General features: G+C 56.7%; 1 protein-coding gene across 5 annotated transcripts in view; it reads left to right on the top strand.

Moving 5' to 3' along the window:
- The window catches only part of NF2 (neurofibromin 2), a 65,907-nt gene extending 38,310 nt beyond the window's left edge, over positions 1-27,597 (top strand). Inside the window, exons 8-17 of one of the 5 annotated variants that reach the window (XM_043901396.1) lie at positions 1,021-1,155; positions 5,116-5,190; positions 6,396-6,509; positions 9,060-9,182; positions 9,826-10,043; positions 10,566-10,671; positions 11,151-11,278; positions 13,332-13,497; positions 14,906-14,950; positions 24,857-24,995. In XM_043901396.1, the coding sequence (XP_043757331.1) occupies positions 1,021-1,155; positions 5,116-5,190; positions 6,396-6,509; positions 9,060-9,182; positions 9,826-10,043; positions 10,566-10,671; positions 11,151-11,278; positions 13,332-13,497; positions 14,906-14,941 (1,101 nt within the window). In that variant the 3' untranslated portion in view covers positions 14,942-14,950; positions 24,857-24,995. Of the gene's footprint in view, positions 1-1,020; positions 1,156-5,115; positions 5,191-6,395; positions 6,510-9,059; positions 9,183-9,825; positions 10,044-10,565; positions 10,672-11,150; positions 11,279-13,331; positions 13,508-14,905; positions 15,749-16,990; positions 17,010-24,856 lie in introns of those variants that run through there. The other 4 variants (XM_043901395.1, XM_043901397.1, XM_043901394.1 and 1 more) reach the window with 4 other exon arrangements.

Here is a 27,597-nt window from a genome sequence, read left to right as displayed (position 1 = left end):
ATTGCACAGGGCCAGGGCCCGGGCCCGCGCCCGAGGGGGTGCGTGCTGGTCCGCAGCGTGAGGGCCCAGGGCATCGCCCTCTGGTGCGCTGGCTGCTGGCTGGACTGCCATTAGAGGCCTAGCCTGCATGCAGTCTGTCAGTTAAAGTTTTAAACAGCTTTATTGGAGTGTAATTTACTTTCAATCCCTTTTGATATTTTTTTCTCCCCAATATCTTACAATAAAAAATTTCCAACATACAGGGAAGTTGGAAGACTTTTGAGTGAGGACCTATGTACACCCACTGCCTGGATTCCACAGTTAACAGTTTTCTATAGCACACTTGCTTTATCACATTGAAACTGCATTTTAAAGTAAAATAAGGCCACCTGATCACAGCTCTGAGAATTTTCTTTCTGGTAGTACAACCACCTCTTCTTTTAACATGAGGGGCGTTTAACCCTACAGGTTTTTATTCTGCATCTGTGATCAGCCGGCGATGTAATTAGTAACCACTTCCCTTACCGCTGTTTTAGCCACTGACACTCCCCAGGTGGCTCAGTGGCATAGAATTGCCTGCCAATGCAGGAGTCGTGGATTTGATCCCTGGGTTGGAAAGATGCCCTGGAGAAGGAAATGGCAACCCATTCGAGTATTCTTGCCTGGAAAATACCATAGACTAAGGAGCCTGGCGGGCTACTATCCATGGGGTTGCAAAGAGCTGGACACAACTTAGGACTGAGCACACACACTCACACTCTGTCTCTTGCTGGCAAAGTTGCAAGGTACCTGAGGCAGTGATGGGCACCCCCAGTGACCTCTCCATGGGACACACCAGTCGTAAGAATCGTCTCATTTTGCCTCTCCCTGCCCCAGTGCAGGAGGCTGGAGGCCCCCCCAGGTTCGAGGACAGTGGTGACTTCTGTCAGGAGCTGTTGAAACTTGTCACACGTAATGGTCTATATCAGTTCTTTTGGAAGCTGAGCAAGACCTCGAGCCTCAGCTGGAGCTGACGGTGGCTGTTCTCTGTCGAATCTACAGAATAAAAAGGGCACAGAGCTGCTGCTTGGAGTGGATGCTTTGGGGCTTCACATTTATGACCCTGAGAACAGGCTGACCCCCAAGATCTCCTTCCCGTGGAACGAAATCCGGAACATCTCCTATAGCGACAAGGAGGTAGGTCGGGTCTGCACAGCAGACGCCCCGGCAGCCCAACGGAACCTTCTCTGTCTTTCCTCCTTCCGGAGCAGCCCAGGCCAGCCTGCTCCTTGTTAGCACCAAGATCCTTTAATTCCCAGGCTTTGGGGTTTTGCTTGTTGATTTTTATAGCATTTACAGAACAATATTGACATCCTGTTTTCAAATAGTATCACTAAACCCTCCCTGCTGACTAACAAGAGACCGGGAAGATCAACTTGTCAGGACTAAGCCCCAGAGAGCTGTAAAGAAACCAGAACGTAACCCTTTCTTATTCCTTGGCTTCCTATTTCTGGGGAGAATCCTGTTTGTCTCTTAAGTGTGGTGTTTATTAAACTCTCTGTGTCCAGAGCTTGATTCAATGTGATGTCAATATTTATGTATACATAAATCTCTGTGGGGCTTCCCTGGTGGCTCAGCTGGTAAAGAATCCTCCTGCAATGCGGGAGACCTGAGTTCGACCCCTGGGTTGGGAAGATCTCCTGGAGAAGGGAAAGGCTACCCACTCCAGTATTCTGGCTTGGAGAATTCCACGGATTGTATGGTCCATGGCCTCGCAAAGAGTCAGACATGACTGAGAGACTTGTACTCACTCACTCAAATCTCCATGATACATACATGAATTGTGTGTATTATATATATTGTACAAATAATATATACATACCAGCAATGATATACACAAGGATATCAGACTAACTTGCTTATAAGAATTCAAGAATAATGAACTTCAGATAACTTGGATGAACACCCTAATGTAGAATTCAAGTATGATTGTATAGGATGGTCCTATAGGTCCTAATAGGAAGTCCATGGGGTTGCAAAGAGTGAGTGAGCTGACTGATAGAAGATGGTGACTTTTCCCAAATGCTGTAATCCTGTATTCATTCACTCATTCATGGTTAAGTTTTTAAAATCGTCTTATTTAATTAATTGATTTATTTTTGGCTGTGCTGGGTCTTCATTGCAGTGTGTGGGCTTTCTCTAGCAGCGGTGCAAGGGCTTCTCATTGCAGTGGCTTCTCTTGTTGGGGAGCACAGGCTTTAGGGCGCTCGGGCATCAGTAGTTGCGACTCCAGGCTCTAGATCACAGGCTGAATAGTTGTGGCGCTCGGGCTTAATTGCCCCAAGGCATGAGGGATTTTAGTTGCTGGACCAGGGATCAAACTTGGGTCCCCTGCCTTGGCAGGCGGATTCTTAGCCGCTGGGCCACCAGGGAAGTCCCCCCTCCCTGGTTAATTTTCAAGGAGTTTTCAAGCATCTGCTCAGTGTCAGGCTTCGTGCGGGAAACAAAGATGGAGCGAATGCAGTCTCAGCCCTCAAGGAAGTTCTAGTCAAGCGATGACTCAGCCGCCGTGACACATCCCTGCCTCACGACGGGCCGGTGACAAAGAGGGTGACGATCCGGCGCTTCTCCGCCAGCCAGCAGCTTCGCCCCGGCTCTGATTCAGCCCTCACAGGAACACCGCCGCGGGAGGAGGGGCCTTGTTCTGGCTGCTCCGCGCCCCTCGGGAAGCGGGGACCCAGAGGGAGCAGAGGAGCTGTGTCTGGCGGGGGGGCACCAGCACAAGCCATGGCCCCTGCGGTTCCTGGGGAGACACAGAGGACAAGCCCCGAGGCTCAGAACACAGGGCCCAGGAGTGCAGGCCTGGGCCGTGCCCAGTGATGGGCTGGTACCCGCGCAACCTGGCCTGAGCGCGGAGGAAGTGAGTAAGATAGACGGCTCACGCGGTCGCCTGCAGGGCCCCCACCTCCAAGCCGGTTTCCTGTTTTCCCATCCCTTCTGCAGCAGCTCTGAGGAGAGGAACACCGGCCCCCGGTTGCCAATACGTGGCTGAGCTCCCCTCGGCCACACTTGACGAGACAGATTGAGCCTCTTAACTCAAAACATTCTGGCTTTCAGATTTTTTGCACGTAGCCCAGGAGATGAGCATTTAGGGTATTTCATTTTTTAAAAGGCCCTGAAATGGAAAGTTCCACGTGACTCGAAGCAGCAGTAGGGTACGCGGGTAGTTTTTCATCTCTAATTTCATAAAAGTCTGTTTACGGCACATCCGCACCCTTGGCGTGCTAAAAGGTCCCGAGGCGCTCGTCCTTCACAGAAGCCAGGCAGCGAAGGCTCCCCTCGTACAGCCCAACATGAAACTCTAATGTTCCCTCTCCCGGGGGCCAGGCGCCATCGCCTGCCATCACGTCAGTAAGTCACACAGCGCAGGTTATCAGGCTGATGGGACATGATGGGAAGGAGCCTGGGGCGTTCTGCCCCCGTGCTGTGACAACACAAGTCCTGGTTTATTCCAGGTGACCCATGGATGCCGCATGTGTGCCCCAGAGTGGCACCGAGCCTGTGTGGATTCCCCGCTCCTTGAGGTCTCCCGCTGGCAGCTTTGGGGTTTGGCAGCCAGGCCAAAAATAAGCTCTCGAAATTCATAAATAGCAGCCTGCACAAGAGCAACACTGCTTCTCAGCTCACCTGACCAAAAGCCACACAAACGATCGTTCCTCTGTCCTCCGTGTGCTCCCCCCTTGTTGGACAGCAGAGCGTGGGAAGGAAATACCTGAGAAGAGAGCTTCCCGAATGTCTTTATCTGCTTAGCAAGTCTTTTGTGGGAGTGGGCTTTTCACGTTGGAAGTGCAGCTTTGGAATCTGGGCTCTGTCCGATCTCATCAGGAAGAGGTGAGAAGACCAGCTGGGTGTTTACTATGGCCCAGACCCCAATCTGGCCCTAGGGTCTCCTCCTGGTTTCTCCCCCACCCCCATCCTTATTCATCTTCCTCTCCCCTTTGATTTTGAGGGTTATGTCTTCCTTCTCTACTCCAGTCCATTCTTCATGTCCCTTGACTGCGTTCCTTCTCTTAACAGCATCATCAGGCCATCCCCGTGTTCGGAAATCTGGGGTGATTCCTAACTGCTGTCGCATCAAGTCTAAGCCCTGCTGATTGTCCGTCCCCAGCCCACCTTACCACCGCCAGCTCTTGCCTTCCTCCCAGTTTAAGCCCCTGGATATATCTGTTTGGCTGTGCTGGGTTGTCATCACGGCACAGGCTTTTCTCTAGTTTATGCGAGCAGGTGCAGGTCGCTAGTTGAGGTGCGCAGGCTTCTCGTTGTGGCAGCATTGTTTTCTGGTTGGGGAGCGCAGGCTTTAGGGCACACCGGCTTCAGTCGTTGCGCCGTGTGGGCTCGGGACTTATGGCTCCCAGGCTCTGGCACACAGGCGCAATGTTGTGACGCGTGGATTTAGTTGCATGTGTGATCTTCCTGGATCAGGGATCAAACCCGTGTCTCCTGCATTGGCAGGCGGACTCTCTACCACTAAGCCACCAGGAAAGCCCCTCCCATGGTTTTCTCTTAGTCATCAAAGAGCTAATACTGTGTGTCTTTCTCTCTCACACGCACATACAAACACACATGCACACATACACACATGCATGCACACGCACACACACACACACACACACACACACACACACACACAGTGCTCATTTCTCCATCTCTGCTTTATTTCTATTGCTTAGCCTGTCCAGAATGCCCCTCCATCCTACCTTCTAGCTTCTCTATCACATTCTTTGTCTAAGACCAGCTCATGTCCCTCCTACTCTGAGGATTTGTGGTCTGTGCCACCCAGCGAGGCAGTGACGATTGATGTGACCTGTCGAGCAGTTGACTCTGGTTGGTTTAGTTCGGGCCAGGTTGAGAGCCTCCTGAAGGCTGCCTTAGACTCTGAGATGGCCCGTCCAGCGTTGGCCTCAAGGTCGGGCCCATCTAGGGTTTAACTTCAGGTTTCCAAGCCTAAGGTGGTGCTAAGAACCCAGCTTCCAGGATCCTGAACCTACTGGAACAAGGATCTTTGCCAGGGGGTCGCCAACTTTGTGTGATTGCCCAGTTGGTGGCAGCGCTATTGGCTGTCAGAAACTGAAGCTGTCTTCTGCTTTTTCCTTTCAGTTTACCATTAAGCCTTTGGATAAGAAAATCGATGTCTTCAAATTTAACTCCTCAAAGCTTCGTGTCAATAAGTTGGTAAGTTAAGATCCTGGTTTTTATTATGGCCTGTAGTGTTTCTGTGAGACTGAAAGCCTTTTTTGAACCAGAATCAGAGTGACATGTTGTGAGGTGTAAAATGATAACCCGCTTGGCATGTGCTTTCCTGATCAGCCTTGAAAGACCTCTTTAGCTTCACCGGAAGAGTCACACTTCCGGGCTTCCCTAGTGGCTCAGTTGGTAAAGAATCTGCCTGTAATGCAGGAGACTTGGATTCCATCCGTGGGTCAGAAAGATCCCCTGGAGAAGGAAATGGCAACCCACCCAAGTATTCTTGACTGGAAAATCCCATGGACAGAGGAGCCTGATGGGCTAAAGTCCATGGGGTCCCAAGAGCTGGAAATGACTTAGCCACTCAACCACCACCAGCAAAGAGTCAAATCTACATTTTATGATGAGGAACTTTTTTTTTTTAAGTTATTTTTTATTAAAGTATTCCATACATATGAAAGGATAAGTGTAATGTATCTACGAGGTATAAAGAATGACAGGAATAAGCAACAACTTGGCCACCGCCCAGCTTTGAGAAATACCACGCTCCCAGACTTCCCCGCTGGCTCAGTGGCTGGTTGAGACTCTCTGCTCTCACTGCAGGGGACATGGGTTCAATCTCAGGTTGGAGAAGCTCCACCTCCCATGCAGTCTGGCAGAGCAAAAAAGAAAAGAAAGGCAATAGCACACTCCCATCACTGTGGGAACCCGCTCCCACACTGGCACCCTGCCAGCCCCCTGCTCCCCAAGGGTGACCAGTGTTCTCGGCTGTGAGCTCAGTATCCCCCCAGATATTCAAGAACTTTTACTTCACATATGTCTAAACAAGGATACTGGCAAATTCTGTATGTTCTTGAAATGTATATATGTGCTGTCAACTGTATTCCTCTGTCACTTGCCTTTTTTACGCCCCCCCCCCTTTTTTTTTTGGAGATTTATCTATGCTGATGCTTAAAAACACAGCCCTGAGTGGCTGAGCGCACACACGCTTCCCTGCTGTATAGTATTCCATTCTGTACTGTATGAAACATACATGTATTTTTTCCTCCACGCTCCTATCAGTAGACAGTGCTTTCTGCACCTTGTGCGTGCCCACTGGTGCGTGTGGGAGTTCAGAGCACGTCTTCGTGTAGCCCTGCACGCAGCCCGTGTCCACGGGTGTTCACACGTCCCCTGCTTTTTCCTGGCCGCAGATTCTCCAGCTGTGTATTGGGAATCACGACCTGTTTATGAGGAGAAGGAAGGCCGATTCTTTGGAAGTCCAGCAGATGAAAGCCCAGGCCAGAGAGGAGAAGGCCAGAAAGCAGGTGAGCGGGTGTTGGAACTGCCGCTGTCGCCCCGTGGTGGCCTCAGCCGGGAGGTGAGGGGTGGCCGTCCTCTGATCATGAAAGTGCCTACTCTCATTTTATCCCTGTTGGATCCTTCTGGCCGATGAATAAATGATGGTGGGACGTCAGCTCTGGAAATGAGGAATAAACTGTAACGGTGTATCTCAAAGACATGTCCCTGGTTATTTCTCCAGTGAAGTGAGTGAAGCGTGGTCAGTGCAGGTTCGGGTAGAGATAGCGAAACCCACACGTACCCATCCGTCCGTCTTTCTACCCATCCATCTACCCATCCATCCATCCATCCATCTCTGGTCCGTGCCGCTAAGCTTTCGTTCTTTCTGCCTGCCCGTCTCCTGTGCCCAGCCTTTTTCTTTTCCAATTAGCTGGTGATGGAAGACAGGGCGCACCCAGCAGCCTGCTGATGGAATGCTAATTAGACCCCGGCCGCACTTCCCCGCTGCAGGTCAGGCCGGGCGGCGCAGCGGCCACAGTGGGAGGTGCCAGGAGCCTCCGTTATCATCAGCCCGGACCATCCACATCATTGTTTTCCACTCATAGACCTTTCCGACTCACCGAAACCCACACAGCTTATCTGAACCTCGCTGCCGCAAATGTCAGCCGTGGTTGTGGATGAGCTACCAGACAGAGGAGCAGCAGCTGCAGTCAGCTGCCCTCGGGCTTGCAGGCTTGGCGGGGTGATGCTTAGTCTGTGCGCAGCTCTCTACCTCGGGTCCTCCGGCGAGCCTGGCTCCCGGCCCCGGGATTTAGGACGAAACGCCCAGCTGGATCCATTGTGCTCTCAGCTCTCCATCTCTTTGCTCTCTTGAGACATAAGGCCACAGACATACTCACTGGGATGCTTTGTGTGTGTGTGTGTGTGTGTGCGAGGTGGGGGGGGGGGCAGTGGAATGGGTTTTGCTGGACAAAGAAATGCTCATGGGCCAGCGCAGGGTCATAGAGGCAACTTCAAAAAGAGCCCTCTCTGCCCTCTTTATCAGCAGAGCAGAGCTTAGAAGCAAGAGGTGTGAATAGGGCAAGGAAGCGTGTAAGCCTCCAGGCTGTGCAGAGAGTAACGTGAACACACCCTTGACCCACGCTGTTGGGAGGACGGCAGACACACGTTCCTGACATCTGACCACCACAGGTCAGGTGCTCCGTGGCCCAGCAGAACAGCCATTGACCTTGGTCCCAGATATGGGACTTAGTCTGAGACCCCGGTGAATGACTTCACCTGCCAGGCCTCCATTTTCTCATCTGTCAAGTGGAGCTGAGGATATGTCCTTCTATGTCTCAGATCAAAGGACATGCTGTACCTGCGGGTCTCTGTGGCCGAAACCGCTTTGCGAAAGGGAGCATCCCTTATGATTGGGGTGGAGGTCTCAGGGAAGGTCCAATGCTGGGAGCAGGAGGAATAGTAGGCATTTTTCAAGCAGATGATAATGGGGATCTAGTCATCCACGTAATGGAAATTCTAACACGGTGGAAACCGAGAACAAATTGGCCAAGCTTTTCATTGACCTGGAAGAGGAAAATTGGAGAATTTACAGGATTTTATTGCTTGTCTTTGCATTATTCCTTCGATGCCCAATGCCTTTTTTTTTTTTTTTTTTTTGGCTTAGTATTTAGAAAAAGCAGCAGTCTTAGAAATCTTGAGTTGGGGAAAAGGTTAGAGCAAGAAATAAGTCATTAGATGTGCTTTAATTATTTAAGGAAGAAAATAGTGCAGTGGTCACTTCTGGCTCCTGCTTTCTGAACTCAGCTAGGGACCTAAGATCACAGAGACTAGCACTTGTCCTCTGCTTGTTCCCCTTATTAAGCTCAGCATGTGGCCCAATTAATTCAGCGATCCAGAAGGCCAGGGAGGCGGCGGCGGTGGCTTAGCGCTGGTGCCACGGGGAGCGGGCCCGGTCCCCTCCCGGCTCCCTCCTGTCACGGGCCTGGCTCGGGAGTTGCCTCCGCGGGAGGCTGTGGGGTCTGTACCTCGGCTGCTGCCGCCTCCCCTGTAAAGTACAGCATGCGAGCTGTTGATGCATCACATGGACAACTTCATCTCCGAGGGTCAGAGGCGAGAGCGGAGCTGTTGCTGATAAGACCAGAGGGTGGGAGGGTCCGTGGGTGCGGGGGAGCACGCAGTCTGTCTCTGCAGCCGCCCCTTGGGAGGAGGAGCCTGCATTGTGTCCTTTGAGCCGCAGGGCAGGGCCCCCGGGGGTCTCCCTGCACAGGGGCCGCGTTGGCCAGGTAGCTGCTTCTGCACCCGCCGTGCACGAACGCACCTGCCCATCCCAGTGGAGGCTGGCTCGGCGTTCCGCTGTTTGTTCATTTACCGCTCAATGATTTTTCAAGGAGCACGGCTTGTCACTCGACAAGCTATTTCAGAAGGATTGAGGGTGGATTGAAGGTGGTGGGCGAGGGGAGTCACGCTGGGTCCCTAAAGTGCTGGCAGGAAACAGGGTCCTCAGAGGGAGACCCTGGCACTGGGCGTCCGTGGGTCGCGGGCCCCGGTGACCAGTGGCCGCTCCTCTCCCCCAGATGGAGCGGCAGCGCCTCGCGCGGGAGAAGCAGATGCGGGAGGAGGCTGAACGCACGCGGGATGAGCTGGAGAGGCGGCTGCTGCAGATGAAGGAAGAGGCAACGATGGCCAACGAAGCCCTGGTGACGTCCGCGGGGCTGGGTCCCGGGAGGCCTCTTGGACCCCCTCGGGCTCGGGGTTAGGCCCTGAAGACCATGGAGTAGCCACACTGGCTTTGACATTTCGGCTTAAAAAAAAAAATCATTGTCTTTCTTTCCACCTGTGTTTCCAGGAGCAGATTTAGGCTGAGTTCAGCCTCCCCGGGCAGGCAAACTCCACTCACCGTGGGTCACCTTTCCCCGGGGGCGTCTCAGCCCCAGCTCCCCGCTCATCGGGCCATGTGGTCCCCTGGTGGGAGCCATCCTGCCTGCTGAGGGCTAGTTGGCCGTGTCCCTGGCCTCTGCCCGCTGGATTCCCCCATTTGTGACAATCAAATTCGTTTCCACACTGTGACGTGTCCCATGAGGGCACAGTCGCCCTGCTTTTGAACCACTTGTTTAAAGAGAGAGAAGGACAGAGTTAAGTTGGTTTTCTCCCTCATAAAATGTAGCCTCAGTTCAAATGGGCCCCCACAGATGGACCCCCTGAACAGCCTTCTCAGCAGTTGAAGGGTGTGGCTTGGGGACCGGCCGGGCCTCTTGCTGACCTGGGCATCTGAGGCCTGAGCAGGGCGGAAGAACAGGAATGGGACCCCCCATTCCCGCTGAACCGCACTCCTCTCTGCAGATGCGGTCCGAGGAGACGGCCGACCTGTTGGCCGAAAAGGCCCAGATCACGGAGGAGGAGGCGAAGCTCCTGGCCCAGAAGGCGGCAGAGGCCGAGCAGGAGATGCAGCGCGTCAAGGCCACGGCCATCCGGACAGAGGAGGAGAAGCGCCTGATGGAGCAGAAGGTGCTGGAGGCCGAGGTGCTGGCGCTGAAGATGGCCGAGGAGTCGGAGAGGAGGTGAGTGGGTCCTCCCGGGTCGGCCAGAGGCCCCTTCCCTCATGCGCCAGGGGCTGGAGCCGGGCTGGCGCAGCGATGCAGTTCTTTGGTTCCGTGGACCGCAGTCCAGCCATGCCTTTGCGCTGAGCCCCTGTCCCTCGGATGGTTGTATTTGCAGGAAAACCACCGAACTTGTCCACAGGCTGCTTTTAGCTGAGGAGACATGAGACTTTTCTTACATTTACACAATACGCTTCTTTTCCCTTCTTTTGAGGGGCGCATGGGGAGACAGCTGTATTCACCATGCCCTATGGGGGGAGCAGGGCTGGGCAGGCCGCCCCGGCTCATGGCCAGGTCCAAGGATGGGACTGTGACCTGTGCTTTGCAAAGACGATTCGAGGCTCTGGGTTGTCCTTGTCCCGCAGCCGTCAGATGAACACTGGCTCGTTCCTAGTCTGAACTTCCTGGGGGGTTCTGCTTTCATGTACCTCCACCTCCCTCCTGTGTCTTCCGTGGAGCCAACGGCCCCTCCTCTCTTTGCAGGGCCAAGGAGGCCGATCAGCTGAAGCAGGACCTGCAGGAAGCTCGCGAGGCAGAGCGAAGAGCCAAGCAGAAGCTGCTGGAAATCACCACCAAGCCCACATACCCGGTGAGCCGGGGGCTGCGTGCCACCCTGCTTCTAGCCTCATAGGCTCTCTGCCCTCCCAGCCCTCAGGTTCCCTGGCGGGGCCCTCGGGGCAACTGTTAAGCAAATGCACGGCAGAGCGAGCAGTGCAGAACATTCTAGGGCCTCGAAAGCGAGGCGGGGTGTAGGGGGGCAACATGGTTTAAGCAGAGGAACAGAGCCAGAAGTACAAAAGTGTGGTGTGAAAGAGCAGGAGACAATACCGTTTACAGCCTTGTAGGGCAGGCGGTGGGAGAGGTCTGTTGGGTCCTCTGTATTTCAGGTGACCCTCTAATCTGGGAGGAGAAAGTTGTCCAATCTCGTTGCCTCGCCTCCATCCACTTTAGGGGTGGGCGCGCTGGGCCCAGGGCCTCTGTGGCCTCTGGAGGGTCAGCAAGTGACACAGCAGTGCCCTCCGTTCTTGGGGAACCAACCCTCCTGATGATCAGGTTTCTCCTTCACAGCCCATGAACCCACTCCCAGCACCGCTGCCTCCCGACATGGCAAGCTTCAACCTCATCGGCGACAGCCTGTCTTTTGACTTCAAGGACACCGACATGAAGCGCCTTTCAATGGAGATAGAGAAAGAGAAGTACGGAGTCCCTCGCCTCCCCGGGGCCCCACGTGGGCAGCCTGTCCCTAACCCCATGACGGTTTGCCCTGTCCTTGCCCACCGGACACTCGCAGCACTCTTGCCTGTCTCTCCTGACTGCTCCCATTTTTGTGGGCTTCCGTGTCGGCTCAGACGATAAAGAATCCACCTGCAATGCAGGAGACCTGGGTTCGATCCCTGGGTCGGGAAGATCCCCTGGAGGAGGGCATGGCAATCCACTCCAGTATTCTTGCCTGGAGAATCCCATGGACAGAGGAGCCCGATGGGCTACAGTCCATGGAGTCGCAAAGAGTCGGACACGACTGAGTGACTAACACTCTTCACAGTTGCCCACCGGAAGAGGCGCTTCCTGATTGGAAATGAAGGGCGATAGACCAGCTTTCCGTCTTCCAGGATAAAAATGACACCTGATGGGTGACCCAGAGTTTACCGTGGCTTCAGAGCTCACCCACAGCCTAGGACTGGTTGTTGGGGGTCTCCAAGCCAGTCAGACCCTGTTCAAGAGGTGGTCGTGCTCTGACCTGGTGGTGGAACCTGTTTCCTAGTTGTGTTCTCTGGCGGCTGAGCTCAGCCCGCCCTGAGTTGGCCTCCTCGTTTCCTTCATGGTCAGGGGACGTGGCCCTGAGGTGGAAGGGAGCACCCCCCCCACAAAGGACATCTAACCGGGGTCCCCCACTCTGAGCCACAGGTGCATCAACCAGCCGTGCCACCCCGGCCAGGGGACTGTCACGCCAGCTACCTGGCGTGGGGCGCCTGGTGACACGGTTCTTTAACTTTCATTTCATCTCATCGCCACCAGCTGACTTCAGAGGCAGGCCTAGTGTTCCCGTTATCAACAGGAGCCCAGACTTAGAGCGCCTAGGAACTCACCCAGCACCGCACTGTGGATGAGGGACAGACCGGGGGTTCAGCCCCTCGCCCACCTGACTCTGTAGGGCAAGCGCCTTCACCAGGCTCGGTGTCCTCAGGGCAGCCCCAGGCCGGGCAGTGGGTCCTGAGGACAGAGAGCCCCAGTGTCTCTGACTGGTGCCCACGGCGTGAGTTCCCTTCCCCCTTCCCTGCATGCTAGGCATGTTCAGCGTTACCTGGTGGCGATCGGGGTGAGCTGCGTCCTGTCCGTTCCCTCTTCTTTTACAGTTTATGTTTCCTTCCTCAGTCCCCATGAGCATCTGGGCAGAGTCCCTAACCAGCCATGGGAATCCCTGCAGAATGTCCCCTTGGGTCTGGGAGGACCTGGTCTGCTTGGCCGCGCCCAGGCGGTCAGACACCCCAAGAGTGGCTTCCCTCACAGATATAGCGTGTCTGCCTGCAGATGGTGGCGGGCGTCTTTCTCTTCCCGGTGTTGGCTGCGTGAGCGTCTGTCATCGTTAGGGGATGATGTCCCAGAGCAAGTAGGGATGGGGGCCACAGCCTGTCCGAGAGGTCCACCAGAATGGAGTCCCTTCTCCAAGAAGGGTGTGGCTTCCCTGGTGGCTAGACAGTAAAGTGTCTGCCTGCAATGCAGGAGACCCAGGTCCAATTCCTGGGTCTGGAATGTCACCTGGAGAAGGAAAAGGCAACCCACTCCAGTATTCTTGCCTGGAAAATCCCATGGACAGAGGAGCCTGGTAGGTTACAGTTCATGGGGTCACAAAGAGTCGAACGTGACTGTGCAACTTTTGTTTTGAGACGAGGACATTGTTCTGGGTTCTGGGAGGCTAGCTTCCCATGTTGATTCTTGGACAGAACTTAAAAGCTCTCTGTTAGCCGCGACTACTGGTAGGACAGCTTACTGAGGCTCTCCTCCACTCCCTTCTGCTTAATTCTGACCTGGGCTCTGTGATTGTCATCCCTACTTCACGGAGGAAACGGATGCGGAGCAGTTAAGGGACCGGCCCCAAGTCCCCCCGGCCCATGAGCGGCCGAACAGAGACCTAAACCCCCCAGCTCAGGCTCCGGGTCCCCGGGCCGAGCCGCTTATGGGTCTGCGGCCTCTGGCACGGCGGGTCTCGCCCTTCACCAGCCCTGTGACATGCTGTCCTCTTGCCGGCAGAGTGGAGTACATGGAGAAGAGCAAGCACCTGCAGGAGCAGCTCAACGAGCTCAAGACCGAGATCGAGGCCCTGAGACTCAAAGAGCGGGAGACGGCCTTGGACATGCTGCACAACGAGAATGCCGACCGGGGCGGCGGCGGCAGCAAACAGAACACCATCAAAAAGGTACCGGGGCGCCTGTCCTGCCGCTCGGCCGGCTGCTCGCCAAGCGCGGGGTCGGCATCTGGCTCCCTCGGCAGCCGAGTCGTCACGCTGGTGCCGTGGTTTTTTTTTAACATGTACTTAGTTGAGGGAATTTTTTTTTACTCACACCGGGAAGGGAAGTTAATCTGCCGATGACTGTGAACCCATCGGCTTGATGGAAGGGGGAGCTTGTGTTAAGAGCTCTGATGAAATGAATCATGGTTACAGGACGGGTTTTGATCCATCATTTAGCAGTAAAGCAATTCTGTCTTTCAAGCTGAGGGGAGATCTGCCCAGGGAGCTGCCTTACTTAATGAGAAAGCAAAATGAAAGGGAGGCTGTCGAGACTGGCCTCTCCCTCTCAGCTTTTTGCGTGTCTAAGCGGCGTAGAACTGTAAAATTCCATTCTTGATTCAAAACCAAATTCTGAATGTTAAGCTTTCGTCCAGACTTGAAAGGAAATGTCTAGAAGAACCTTAATGTTTTAAAAGATGAGACTTCCCATTTATGTGGCTAACAAGTTTCATGTCTTTTTCTCCATGGATGTTTTGAGCTTTCAGCCTTTGGGAGGAAGTTAAGTCCCATGCTGTCAGCCCAAGAATATACTTGTCTTCCGTTGGGCAGAGCAGAAAGGTCCTCTAGCGCCAGGTGACGTCAGCTCCTGACACTTTCCCTAGAACCAGGAACCCCTGTCACATGGGGGTCGGTACAAGGTTCTGCAGTGAGCTTAGATGGTGATAGATGTGTTTAATTTTGTACCCTTTACCCGAGTCTTTAAAATTAGTCTCCCAGTTGGAGGGCTGTTTTCAGTGCTTAAGTATCTGAAAACCCTAAGAGATGTGTCTACCTGCCATCACTGAGGGGACAGTCAGGAGTCCTGAACCCTCCCTCCCGACTCCAGTTACCATTGGCTCCGAGTAGAGAATTCCTTTTAATAGCGTGACCTGGAAGAATAGACCTCTCCACCACCCACGTTCCTCTTTCCCCCAGCTTCTGTAATGTAATGGGTTTCCCTCCTGGACCCACGTCTGAAACGCTGAGCAGAGAGAGGAGCTCAAGCGAGGCCTCAGCCTGTGGGCAGAGAGGAGGAAGGACCAGCTGGCCAGGGAGCCGGCGGGCCTCCAAGAAGCTGCCTTGGACCCCTCTGCACTCTATTCTCTCTCCCCCCGCCCCAGGCACGGGCTGTATGTCGCTGCCCCACAGCCCCCGGGGTGCTGAAAGCTGTAGAGATCCCTGTTTCCAAGCCGCAAAGAACAAACAAGTGAAGTCACCAGTCACAGTTTCAGGCCCGGTCTTGAAAGCATTTTGCGAATGGCACAATGATGCGTGACATTGTTGATATCACAGGGTATGTTTTCTGTTTTTCTTCATTTTTATCTTGCTGGTTTAGCCTCAAGCCCAAGGCAGAAGACCTATCTGCATTTGAGCCCTCACAGTAGGTTATGCCCAGGTACTCTGTATGTGGTGATGGGACCGCCCTCTGTGGTACTAACCCCTGCATGAGCTTGCCTGTCTGTGTCCCCGGGGCCGCGCCCAGCCCTCCCGGAGGGGCAGGCGGCACCTGGGGCCTGGCCGCAGCATGCTTGAGTCTCAGAGCAGGCGTCCCCCTTGCGGGACCAGGCCGACCTCCAGGGCCCCGGGGGCCGCCTCGCTCGGAGGAGCATGTCCCGGGGCTGTCGGACCAGCCGTCCGTCCTTCCTTCACGTGTGTTGTTGGGCTGGGGAAGGCCATGGCTTCTTGTCCGGTCAGGTGTGTCTCCAGTCCTTCGTCTTGGTGGCGTCCCCCTCCGATAAATAACCCTAGCATGGGAAAGGGGTCTGTTTGGGTGTCTTTTTAACTCGAGATCACGACCTTTCATGTGGTGACAGCCTCTGAAGACCCATCCGTGGTCACACCTGGCAGCTTCTGGTTATGGGACCGGGGTGGGGTGGGGAGAGCCGCCCCTCCCAACCCCCACCCTCTGTCCACATCTGTTCTTTTCAAGTAAAGCAAACCACTAGCACAGGGGTCTGAGCTGCGGTCAGGCTCAGCGGACCATCTGTCCACCAGCGAGCCCGCTGATGGCCGCCCCTGCGGGAACTCCCTTCGGGACAGTGCAGTCCTGGCTGATGGGCGGTCAGCGCTCGCCAAGTGAATTAATTGAATGATTGCTGCTTTCCTTCTGCAACAGTTCATTATTCTCCCCACGGGCCTAGGCAGTGGAGAGAATTTATTACATACAATAATAAAATGACATTCTCCCCCTGCTCCTCACCCGAACCCCAGCAGCACCCACGCCAGTGAGCCCACCGACACCCGCCGGTCACATGTGGACATATTCTTTGGTGTCCTCACCATGGTTTCTGCTCCCAGAATAAAACAAGCCCATTGGAAGCTTTGTATCAAAAAGTGCGATCTGGCACAGGATAGATCCTATTTGTGGTTGCCATCCAAACGAGAGAGGTTAGCTATTAAAGTCCCAGATGGATCTCATTATAAGATGGATTCGATCTGTCAGTGGTTCCAGGAACCCCTGGCGTGAACCACAATTTGTGTGTGACACTTTTATTTAGCGGGCTCCTGTTTTCTCGAGCCTTCATGCCACATGCTGGCATTGAACACCCCGTCACCAAGCGGTGCATGCTCTGTGCCGGGCAGGAGTGAGAACCCTGAGATGAGTGGGCCAGGTGGCACATCACCCAGGTGGACCCACTATAGCTTCCTGGGCTCCGTGGCAAGCACAGGGGCACACAGAAGGCCCATTTTTTGTTTCCGTCTGTGCTGTCAGATACTGTCTGTGACCGTACTCTTCTACCTTGGGATGATTTCATCTCTCTTCTTTCTGTAATGATTCAGAACGTTTCAATTCTTCAGGGGCCCGGTTCTGACCGTCAGTCCTCACTGAGCTGTGATTACAGACAGATGAGGTTTGATTTGTACTGCAAATGTGTACTGCTCCTAGGACATGCACAGACGCCTTTTTTTTTTTTTTTTAATGTCTTGATGTGAACTTGTTTTCAAAGTAGGCTGGCTGCAAGCTCCAGTTAACCCAGAATTCAGATTAATTGAGGGTTAATAAAATGGAGTTGGCTCTCAACACAGCTGGACTTGATTTCAGCATCACAGATCAGGCAGTGGTAGCTTTTGGTACAGATGAAGTAGGAGGGAGGCACATTCTGGACCTTGGTGGTTCCAGCAGCCAAGTATCCAAGCCTGCCGGCCAGCCACCTACTATGCCAGGGTGGCTCTGGCCTTGTGCCTGGGCTGTGGTCTGGGCCAGAGAGAGCCGAGATGACGAGAAATACCACCGCAGGCTCTGAGATGTGGGCACCCAGACTGTCAAGGGCACAGCTCCATCTAGAAGGTCCAGGGTGAGAAATGCAGATCGGTGGTGAACCGAAGAGTTTCCATTGTCCTGAGGCTCGTCATTAATCTTGCTTCAAACCAGCCTGCGTTGATTTTGTTTTGTTTCATTTTTTGTGTCTTCTGATCACAGATTCCTTCGAGGAAAGACTGGTTCCCCTCCCTCTGGCCATCCGGGTGTATTCTTCCCCCTTTGCTCTCCGGCCTCCCCCTCGAGGCCTGTGTCTGACCCTCCTCAGTAGGACCCTCCGGGGCTGGTGACACTTAAGCGAAATCCCAAAGGTTTACCCGGAGCAGGGGTTATCATGTTCCTGTGGCAATGCCGAGAGGCAGTCCAGTCTGCCTCACCGGAGCCAGCTGCTCTGCCACTTCCTTCCTCTGTAATTCTTGTTCTGCTAAGGGTCAGTGTCCTCACCTATAAAAGGGGAATAAAACAGTTCACGCCCCTCAGGATTTTTATGAGGATTCAGTGAGTTCCCTGTGGGCTTCCCAACTGGTGAAGCGGTAAAGAATCCACCTGCTGACGCAGGAGACACACACACAGGAGACACATGTTCGACCCCTGAGTCGGGAAGATCCCCTGGAGAAGGAAATGGCAACCCACTCCGGTATCCTTGCCTGGGAGAGCCCATGGACAGAGGGGCCTGGCGGGCTACAGTCCACGGGGTCGCAGAGAGTCAGACATGACTGAGCAGAGCACAGCAAGGAGTTCCGTTTAAAAACTCAGCGAGGGATTGAACTTACATAAAGAAACAAACCTGCTTGGGAGTCTGGCCCGGGAGGCGCCACACTTGCGTGCGCAGCTCGAAACACGCGTATCCAGTGGTGTTTTCGTTTCCATGTGTTTGGAGGTAAAAGCTTTTAAAAAGCCAGAATGAACCACACCGATGGTGTCGTGTGATCTGGATTCGCAAGGGTGTATTTTTCTGCTCCCGCTGATCTTCGCAGCACATTTCCATCTTCTCCCGATCGATAAGCAGCACAGCTGGTCTGACATTTGCATCCGAGTCTGAGCGGCACTAGCGATCAAAGGCCGCCCTTGGGAACGTAGACCCTTGGCATTCTCGGGGTGGCGGGGGCGGGGTGGGAGGAGAGACAGCGGCATGCGTTCCTGGCCTCTCAGTCTTCTGAGCAAGGGCGTGGGGTCCGGCAGTGAGGCTGGGGGAGGGGGAAACGGTGTCTGGGGCTTGAGCCTCTTGCCTTCAGAGCCACCATGCCGATGAGGTGCGCGGTGGCCGGGTGCGACTTCGCAGTGCAGCGCACTGTGGAGCGGACAGTGCGGTCGCAACCTTCACCCCCACCCCTTCTCGAGGGACGCTCTCGTTCCGGGCTGGTCTGAGCGCCAGCAAGCTTGTCCTCGTGTTTCCTGCCCACGCTCTCTGAAGAAGCACAGGCTCTTAAAGGCAATCGACAGATGAGAAATCCTGGAGGTCAGAGAGCTTAGAAAGCTTATTTCCTTTGTAAATGGTGCGAACCACCGAAGCCCTGCTCTGGTTTCTGCTGGTGGGGGTGGGGGGGCGGCAGTGAGGAGCCTCGACCCGTCTCTGAAGCCCCGCCGCCACTCTCGGATCAGGAAGACATAAAAGACCAGTGACATCTTCAATTTGCGGGGACTCCCTCTGGAGCTGCAGGGCTCGGAGTCAAGTAGAGCACTTACAACACCGGGGGCGTGATGAACCCCAGGGCGAGGGTGGACTCGCGTGAGAGGCGTCCCTCCTGGTTAAAGCCACCGGCCCGGCCTCCCTCCTGAGTGACCGTCAGCATTGCCTGCCGGGACCCAGGCCCCTTCACAGGCTGTGCTGCGTGTGTGGTTGACACGCTTAGCGCCCCCAGACCCAGCTCAGGGACCCACTTGGCTCAGCCTCTTTGCCAAAAGACGGCAATCCAGCTCCTCCCTTGGGTGGGTGGGCTTTACCTGGGTAAGCCCGTTCCCTGTGGGAGGTGTCGGAGGAGCCTACAAAGCCTGCCTTGCCCTCCCAGGATATCTTGCCCCCGTTTGGAAGTGCCCGAGGGCACCAGCGGGCCTTATTTGATGTTTGAGTCAAACATCTCATCTGGTCCCTCCGCGCGGACCGTACATCTCCGTGCCGCTTCCCTCCAGCGCCTGATTCGTCACCGCGACCGCGGGAGGGATGAGCCCGGCTGTAAACTCATTCTGCGGGCACCGGGTTCAGTTCCGATGATCCCCGCCGTGATTTCCCTTCTGATGTTGGCGATTTGAAAAGACGTGGGTCTGTCTGCACCGTTTCCCCCAGCTGCTCCTGCCGAGCGCCCTGTGGCCGTCCGTCAGCCTCCCCCTGCCCAGTGAGGTGAAGCGGGACGATTAGTCCATTTTCCAGGTGGAGGAGCTGAGCATCACCCGGGCAGCTGGAGATGCCGGCAGACGCCAGTTTCCAGGCGCTGTTCAGCCTAAAAGATGCATCAGCCAAAGGCGCCCTCCGGGTTTTCCCAGGCAGATTTCTCCCAGGAGCAGATAAAGTAGCTGACGCCCAAACTGGATTTGTTCATGGCGGTGGACGTGGCCGCTCGTCCCACCTCCGTTTCGGGATAAGCCTGTGGACAAGCTCTCTGCCCCTGTGCACATCACCAGATGGCTTTCGGGCGCAAGCTGTCAGCTAGCAAGACAGAATCGCTTAATCCGGCCAGTTCCCAGACGCCGTACCCGTCCGCCAGCCCTGCCCCCCTCGGCTTCTCTTCCGGAAAGGGAACGTTGATCACACCCCAAACCAGAGATTATGTTGGAATTCACCGCTGCTTCTGGATTTGGCGTTCACCTTCCTGCTCCCAGTGGTGGAGAAGCCGCCGGTCCTTTTGTATCTGCGCTGCCCCCGCCACTCCAGCCCCCACCGGCTCCTCTGTTCTTAATATGTAGTGGCGGGAGAGGAAGTGTAACATGATTTTAGGGCTTGCATTTCAACTTCCCCTGCTTTTTTTATGGGAAGAGCAGGGTCTCAGCTGCTGGAGTTCTTAGGTTAGTGTCTAAAACGGGTTCAGCCTTGTGGGTCTCCTTGTCTGAAATAAGACTCTCCCCCCCACCCCCGCTGCCTTTCTCTCTTACCCCCCAGGGATGAGTGGATTGAGGCGAGGCCCCCAGAGACTAGTTGGAGGACTCCCGGCTCCCTGATTAGTTTTGTTCTCCCAGCTTAATTGTAGAGCTGCTTCTCGCTGTCTCGTCACTGATCGCCCAAGTGGCGCTGTGTCCTGCCCACCCCCACCCCCGATGCCACCCCCTTTTCTTTAGGAACCAGATTATCACAATACAGCCTCGTGAATCAATTTTCTCTATGCGCTGATGAAAGTGTAATTCATCCTTAATCAGGCAGCCTTGCCGCTGCAGGCCCCGTGCCGGAATACATCTAGTTCTTCTCCCTTCACTTTGGGAAGCAGTGCCCCACCCCTCCTCCCCAAAAGGACTTTTAGAGGAGAGCCGGGGAGGAGGGAGCTGGCAGCCAACAGGCTGGGGGGGCTGTGTTGCTCCAGCAGGGGGCACTCCCGGGAATGAATGAGGCTGGAGGAGCCTGGGAGCTGGAAGCCTTCCCTGCAGGGCGGGGTGGGGGGGCCCCGCTGAGCCGAGCGGTGCTCCTCTCTCGGTGCCTCCGGGCTTGCTGTCTCTAGACCCCCGGGGCCCTCTCTCAGGAGCAGGCAGCGGCAGGTGCTTGTGTGTCTCTCTGGGCTGCCTGAAGTCCTTGCCCAGTGAGCTGGAGGCCCCTGAGTCTGCCTTTTCTACGCGTGCCCGAGTCCGGGAGAGGCGGCTGGCTAACCAGCTGCCTCCGAGGGCCAGGGTCTTTTTAAGGGCACAGATGCAGCTCCCGAATCCAAACTCGTCTGTTAGCTGACGGAGGTGCCTGTGCGGTCACACTGCACACAGCTTGGGTGGTGTGAAGAGGTCTCGCCCCTGCCGGGTGACTCCACCCAGGTGACCCCCCACCCCGTCCTGCCCTGGCCCGCCCGGTGGCGGTCACAGACGACAGGCAATGCCATGTGGAGGTGGGCGGGAGGGGGAGGCGACTCTGCCAGGCTTGTGGGTCAAAGCTGAGCAGGAAGAAGGGGCCAGGCCACAGGTGGACCAGACACGCCTCCCCCCGCCCCCCGCCCACACAAACACCCCGAAGATGAAAACCACGTCCAGCTCTACAGCCAGCAGAGAAGAGGAAGTTTGTCTGCTTGGAATGGAGCTTGGATTAGTGACAGACTTGAACAGCCGGTTCAGTCGAGAGAGAACTTAATTCCTCCTGTATTATTCACACGGCTGATCTGAATCAGGTATTAGGAGACAGCCGGAAGAGAGGAGCGGTCAGCCCTGAGCCCGATGAGGAGACGTTCATAGTCTTCTGTCGTCCTTGGGGTGCCGACGAGCGGACCGGCTGAGGCCGCACCTCCTCAGAAGGCTTCAGAGAAGGAGGAGTGGACCCTGCGGGTGCTGGATGAGGCAGCCTGTGTGCGTGAAGCCCCACTCATCTGTCCACGTCCCCAGGCCTTTCTGCTCCTCCAGCTACTGAAATGGGGGGTCCTCTCCCAGCCCCAGTCCTGGAGGCGCTGACCCCCTCCGAGCAGTCCGTCTGGGGGTGATGACACATGCTGCTGGGTCACCAAGGGGCTGCAGGGTGTGGGGTGGGCTCACGGGACGAGCTTCGGCTCTCCCGTGCAACACGGCAGGATGCAAGGCCTCAGTCGGATCATCTCCCGTGTGGTCCCTTGCCTGCTGCGCGGAGAGCCAGGAAGATGGATGCAACACTGAGTGGGTTGTACACTTTGGAGGGTGAGAAGGTGGCCGGGATCCCGGCCTCTGTGACCTCATCTCCAGGAGTCTACGGAGACGACCACGGGGGCGGTTCACTCCACAAAGGGCCGGCTCTATACCGTTTCCGCTAGGGCTTCTCCCCTTTGGTTAGGAATGCATCCTGCCTGAGGTTGCACGATCAGTGTGACAGTCAGGGAGCTTTCTTAGAAAGAGCTGGCAGTCAGGGATCCCACAGGTGAGGGGAGTGATCTCAAGCCCAGAGGCCAGGAGCGTCGCTGGCAGACCCCCTAGGGGGAGGAAAGAAGCCCAGGCTTCTCCCTGCAGACCCTCCCCCTGCCGGCCTCCCCAGCCTGCTCTCTAGCACGATCATGATCACGGAGTGATGCTTGAGATGAAGGATACTGCTGAGTTGGGGCAGGCGGGGGCTGCCGTGGCCACCAGGAGGGTTCCAGCCACTCGTGCGGGATTTTTCTCTGATGACGGGCTTCCTGTGGGAATTGGAACCGCCACGGCTTCCCTGGTGGCTCAGACGGTAAAGAATCTTCACTGCAGTGTGGAAGACCTGGGTTCCGTCCCTGGTTGGGGAAGATCCTGGAGAAGGAAATGGCAACCCACTCCAGTATTCTTACCTGGGAAATCCCACGGACAGAGGAGCCTGGCGGGCTGCAGTCCATGGGGTCACAAAGAGCGTCTGAGCGACTAACACAGGATTTACATTTACACGAACCGTGCAGAAAGAGGGAGTGATGGGGGCAGGTCTGTCTGTGGGCCAGGGCCGGAATCCCAGGGCCCTTGGTGTCAGCAGCCACGTTGGCCACCTCTGTCTGGCGGCCCCACCCATCCGTCCAGCAGCCCCGAGACCACAGTACTGTCTTCTTGTCAAGGCCATGCGTCCACGGTGCCTCTCTGCTTCCTCACGGCCAGGGCATTGGGTCTGTCCTTGCACCTCTCCTTGGACTGGGGCTCAACTGCTGCTCTTGCGAGATAAGAGGTCAGTGTGGGCTGGGGTCCAGGGTTGCGTGCTGCCCACCCAAAGAGGGCTTCGCCTCCTGGCAAGGTCACGCTGGAGTGAGTAGCTGGAGTCTGGTGCTGGCACCTCGAGGGGACATCCGGCACGCAGCTCGCGTAGACAATCCAGGAATTCTTGGCGCCACCGTCATACAAATGGGCAGAAGGCTCTCGGAGGCCCACACAGGCCGGGCTCCCCGCCCGGGGAAGTGGCCAGGCCCCCCTCCTCGGGGGCATTTGCTCGCCCCGCCTCAGCAGCCATGAGCCTCCCCTCTTCACCTGCACCCCTTCTAACCTGTGCTGTGCCCTGCTCCCTGATCCCTGGAAGGCCAGGAGCCAGAGCTGGGGGAGAAGGGACGTGATCGCATAGTATCACTAGCCATAGCGTGTCATCGGGCGTTTCTGATCACCCTGTGAGGAAGGAACCGCCAGGACCACCCTGCGGCTCAGCAGCCCAGGTGGGCTTTGGGTCAGGCAGTCTGGCTGTGCCTGTGAGTGGCTCGGTGTGTGGAAAGAAGGGCTGTGGCAAGCCGTGTCTCCTGCGGGTCCCCTGTCCCTGGAGGAGCTGACCTGAGGTCCCCTGGGTATGTTGGAGGAACCTGAGTGGTACACAGGCTTCCACCCCTTTCGGTTCACTCTCTCCCAGGACAATTTTTGTCCCAGCGGCTCTCTGGCTCTCTCTTTTTTCCGCATCCTGGTTCCTGTTATCACCGAACGTGTCCTTCCCGGTCCTTCTCCTCTGTTATGTTTAGGGAGAAGCCCATCCTTCTAGAGGGAGTTCCGTCTCAGCAAAGAAATGAAAGCTCTCTACATTCCCGTTAGAGCTGGGCTTTCCAAAGGGCTTCAGAAATTGGTTCCACTGAAGGAAACAGCTCAGATGCCTCCCTGCATTTAGCTTGTTAGTCGGGAACTTCAAGGCCAAAAGATTTGGCAGGATTTAAAGAGCCGGCTCTCAAGCTGTCTCATTTCGAGTGCACTGATGCTGTGCATCTTTGATGGTGAAGTGGTTGGGTTGGAGCCTTCCTCCCCCGCCCTTCGGAGAGCCAAGCTCTTTGGATTCAGAGGCTGCCAGAGGTCTCTGAATGAGGGAATGGGCCAGGCCATCTAGCCTGCCCCCGTGGTTGAACTCCAGAGAAAAGGGGCTCAGAGAGGTCAAGCGTGTCCCCTGAGGCCACACAGGGAGCTGGTGATGGAGAATTAGCACCTGGGCCTCTCCAGCCCGGTGGGGAACTCTCGAATTTCCCCCACATCTCACCATTCTTTGCAGTCACCACCTGAGTTTTGCTCACTCGACAAGCGGAGCTCCCACCACACAGCACTAAGCCGGTGGCTCGAGGGCATGAAGGTGGACGGACCGTGCGTGCTGTGTGTCCCCATCCCCAGAAACTCGCCTCAGCAAAGTCCTGGAGCTGGGCGTGGCGCACACAGCCTCGCCGGCGCGGTTGATTTTAGGAGCAGAGCCGGGCGCTGGGAGGGTGCCCACGCCAGATGCTTCCGCTTGGGGAGCTCCTGGCAAGGGGCCTGCCGGGTTGGGGAATCAAGGTTTGGCAGCCCCGAGAGGTCGCAAACCTTATCTGCCAGCCAGGGGCCCCTCCCCCGACCCTCCCCCTGCCTTCCGCCTCTTCCCCTTGCTCCTTCCCCGAGCTCCTGCCTCTCAGGAAAGGCCTCAGGCCCAGAGCACCCCCCACCACCACCACCACCTGTTCCCCCCTCCCTGCCTGAACCAGCCCCACCTAGAAAGCCCGAGCCTTCCATCCCAGTTTGTGGATGGAAACCCCCTCTCAGCCGCCAGGTCATAGGCAAGTCGGCTCTGGGGTCCCCTGGGGAACCGGGAGCAGAAGAGACGAGCTGGTCCTCACGGGCCGCAGGCCTGCCCCGCCCGAGGCCCGTCGCCTTGCCCCAGCGGCGTGCCCAGGGCCTGAGGACTGAGACGGCGCTGCCGAGCTGGCCCTCGAGCCCTGGCATGGACAGCACACCCCGTAGACGGGGATGGAGGAGTCTCTCCAAATGCCCCTGGGTCTTCTGCCCGCCAGCCCTCCCTCCCTCCTGGCGTGTCCTCACTGGTCACCTCCCAATTCGAGTCCTTGGACGACTCTGGAAACTTGCTTGGGGCTGACCACCGGCTTCTCGAGCCGTGTTCCCTTTCCTTCCAAACCCGTTTCGAGCTTAGTCCCCGAGGCAGGAGGGTGTCCTGTTGTGAAAGGGCAAGAAGCCAGCCCCGCCTTCACCATCTTCTCTGCTTCCTTGCAGCTCACCCTGCAGAGCGCCAAGTCCCGAGTGGCCTTCTTTGAAGAGCTCTAGCAGGTGACCCGGCCACCTCAGGATCAGCTGCTTCTGCACGCCCGCCCGCGGCACCGACGGGATGGGCCCGACACCGCGGGAGCCGTCCGAAGGTGGGCCGAGCGGAGAGCCCAGCCCTTTCATGTGCAATTGCCTTGAACTATGATCCTGCAGAGGGTTCTCTCGTGGGGTTCTAGTTCTCCTGACCTGAGTCTTTAGGTTTTTTAAAAAAGTATTTGTCTCTCCTCGTCTGATGTGGGATCCTATGCTTCCTTCGTCCAAAGCACCCTGGAGTGTGTGTCTTACTGGCCCCCGCTCCCCTGCCCCGGCTGACCTCCCTGGACCCCCTGCTGGGAAGTAGCTTCAGGGAGGGGAGTACACAAGCCCCCTGGAGACCCAGAGGCTGGTGCCATCCCCCAGCCCTGCCCCCAGGGTTCCAGAACGTTCCTCTCCTTCCCTGGTGAGGAGCTGGTGTGGGAACAAGGTGGCCCAGAGTGGCCCACCTGCTCCACGTCATCGGAGAGCTCGGCCACGACGAGCCAGGAGGAGATGGGCGCTCGGCAGGCACCCCTGGGGGGCAGCGCTCTGGCCACCCGTGGTGGGGAGTGGGAACACAGCTGCGCCCGGGGAAAACCCGGCCTAAGCTGTGGTGAAGGGCTGGCTGCCGGCAGAGGGCCTGGGAGGCCAGCCAAGCCTGCACCTGGAACTTGTAGCCTACGAAACACTCACTGCCTCTCTCTGCCCGCTCAGACCCAGGCCTGAGAGGCAGGCATAGGCGGGGTGGGCCTCTCCAGCTGGAGGCTCTCCTGCATGTGCGGGGGCGTGAGGGGGTTCCCCATCACTCTAGTCAGCCCAGCCACGACCCAGGTCTCTGCAGGGCTCTTGAGGCCCCGCAGGGATGTCTCACTGGCCCCAACACCCAGCGCCACTGACATGGCCACGGTCCGTCTTGCCAATCTGAACCATCCTTCCTCCTGGCCACGCGCTGGCACAGCCCCCCGCCCGTGACGGTGCCTGGGCCTCCTTTCCTGCGGCCCTTTTCTCCCAAGAGCCTTCACTTTACATTCTCCCTGGGCCGTGGAGGGGAGGGGTGCAGGTGACCCCGGGGCTGGGTGGGGGCGGGGAGGCATAGTCAGTGCTCGGCAGCTGCTGGCACATGACCCCCACCCACTCCCCTGCACACCCCAAGGCCTACACTCGCTCCTTGGTTTGGGGCCACTCTCCCGCCCCTCCTTAACGGCCTGCTGGGCCCACCAGCCTGTTTACATCCTTCCCACGGGGCTCTTGTGCAGAGCGGCAGGAGGGAACGCTTGTCCAGTGAGAAGAGGCTTCCTACTCCAAGACGTGTGAGGGCCAGGAGATTTCCCGGGGCAGAAGTGCTCTCCAGCCATCCTAGGTGGTTTTGAGAGACTGAGACGCTCACAGAGATCCCGCCAGATTCCACGGTCAAGCTGCCCTAGGGGTTGTCCTGGGCAGTCCGCCAGCGCCTCGGGCCGCCCTGCCCACAGGAAGCCAGCCCCTTGGGACGTGCGGGGTGGGACTCTGAACACTAAGCATGAACGGCTGTGGCCGGGAGGTTCCCCTCCGTCTCCCCTGTCCCTCCAAGGCCTCTTACCCTGAGACAAGGCTCCCGGTGGGGATCCTCTACCGTCTGCCCGGCTGTCTCCTCAGGCTCACCACCCATCCATCCCTGACCTGTAGATTTAGTCTGTAACAGCGGCTGTGGGCACAGAGCATGGTGGTCATTTATAAAAACCTTGTCGGACTTTGTGAGTTTTTTTTTTTAATTGTTATTATTATTATTTAATTGCTGCTTGTCTGTCTGAAGTCTGTGGCCACAGGGGAGCGGGGTGGCGTCTGAGCTGTTTAGGGGAGCTGCCTCGGGCTGGGAGGGGGGAGTGGGCCGGCTGGAACACTGCGGTTTTCCTCGGGGACGAGAGCAGGCAGGTACCTCCCGGAGATGGACAGGCGGAGACGACGGGGCCCTCCGAAGGGTCCTGAGCCCGAGTGGAAGAAGGACTCTAACAGAGGAGCTCCGTGCTCAGGGCGCGCGCCCACTGCAGAGGCGACGTGTGATGTGTGAGTGGACGAGCTGAGGGCTTGTCCAGTTAAGGAAGCCCCTGACCTCCACGAGAGCAGGGCCCTGCTGGGATCGTTGGGTTAGAAGCGCCCCTGACGGGCGCTGGGCGGAAGCACCGGGCCAGTGACCCTCGGCGAGGCTGCACCGGCGGCCCTTGGCGGGTGCACGCACACCACCTCGCTGACGTGCTCGCCGCCCCTCCTGGGCCCCGGGGGCTCTGCCGTCTGCTGTCCCTGTTGGGCGGCCCCCGCGGCCTTACATAACACTTCCTGAGTGACTGCCTTCTGAGTCCTGGGGACAGGCTTCTCTCTCTCCCTCTCTTTCCTCTTTAGAATCCAAACAGCACATCCTGAGGCTGACAACCGGCGACAGCGCTGTCGCCCGCTGACAGGGCTGAGACCCGGCGGCCCCCGGAGGGGGCGGCCTTGGTGGGGGGACGCCCGCTGCCCCAGGGCCAGGCCCGCCCCTCTGGGCTTCCAGGGAAGCTCCATCGGTTTTCAAAGACATCAAACCACCCTCCCCCCTCCCGTGGGGCCTCCTGTCAGGGCCGGACCAGGGAAGGCTATTTGCTATTCTGGCGGACTGTTGTAATTTAAATGATTGTTTTAATAAAAATTCTCAACTGTAAAAA

The sequence above is a fragment of the Cervus elaphus genome, chromosome 5 (assembly GCF_910594005.1).
Source record: "Cervus elaphus chromosome 5, mCerEla1.1, whole genome shotgun sequence".
Classification (NCBI taxonomy): Eukaryota; Metazoa; Chordata; class Mammalia; order Artiodactyla; family Cervidae; genus Cervus; species Cervus elaphus.
Note: the sequence above shows the minus strand (reverse complement) of the source record. Positions and strands in the feature narration are given on the sequence as shown.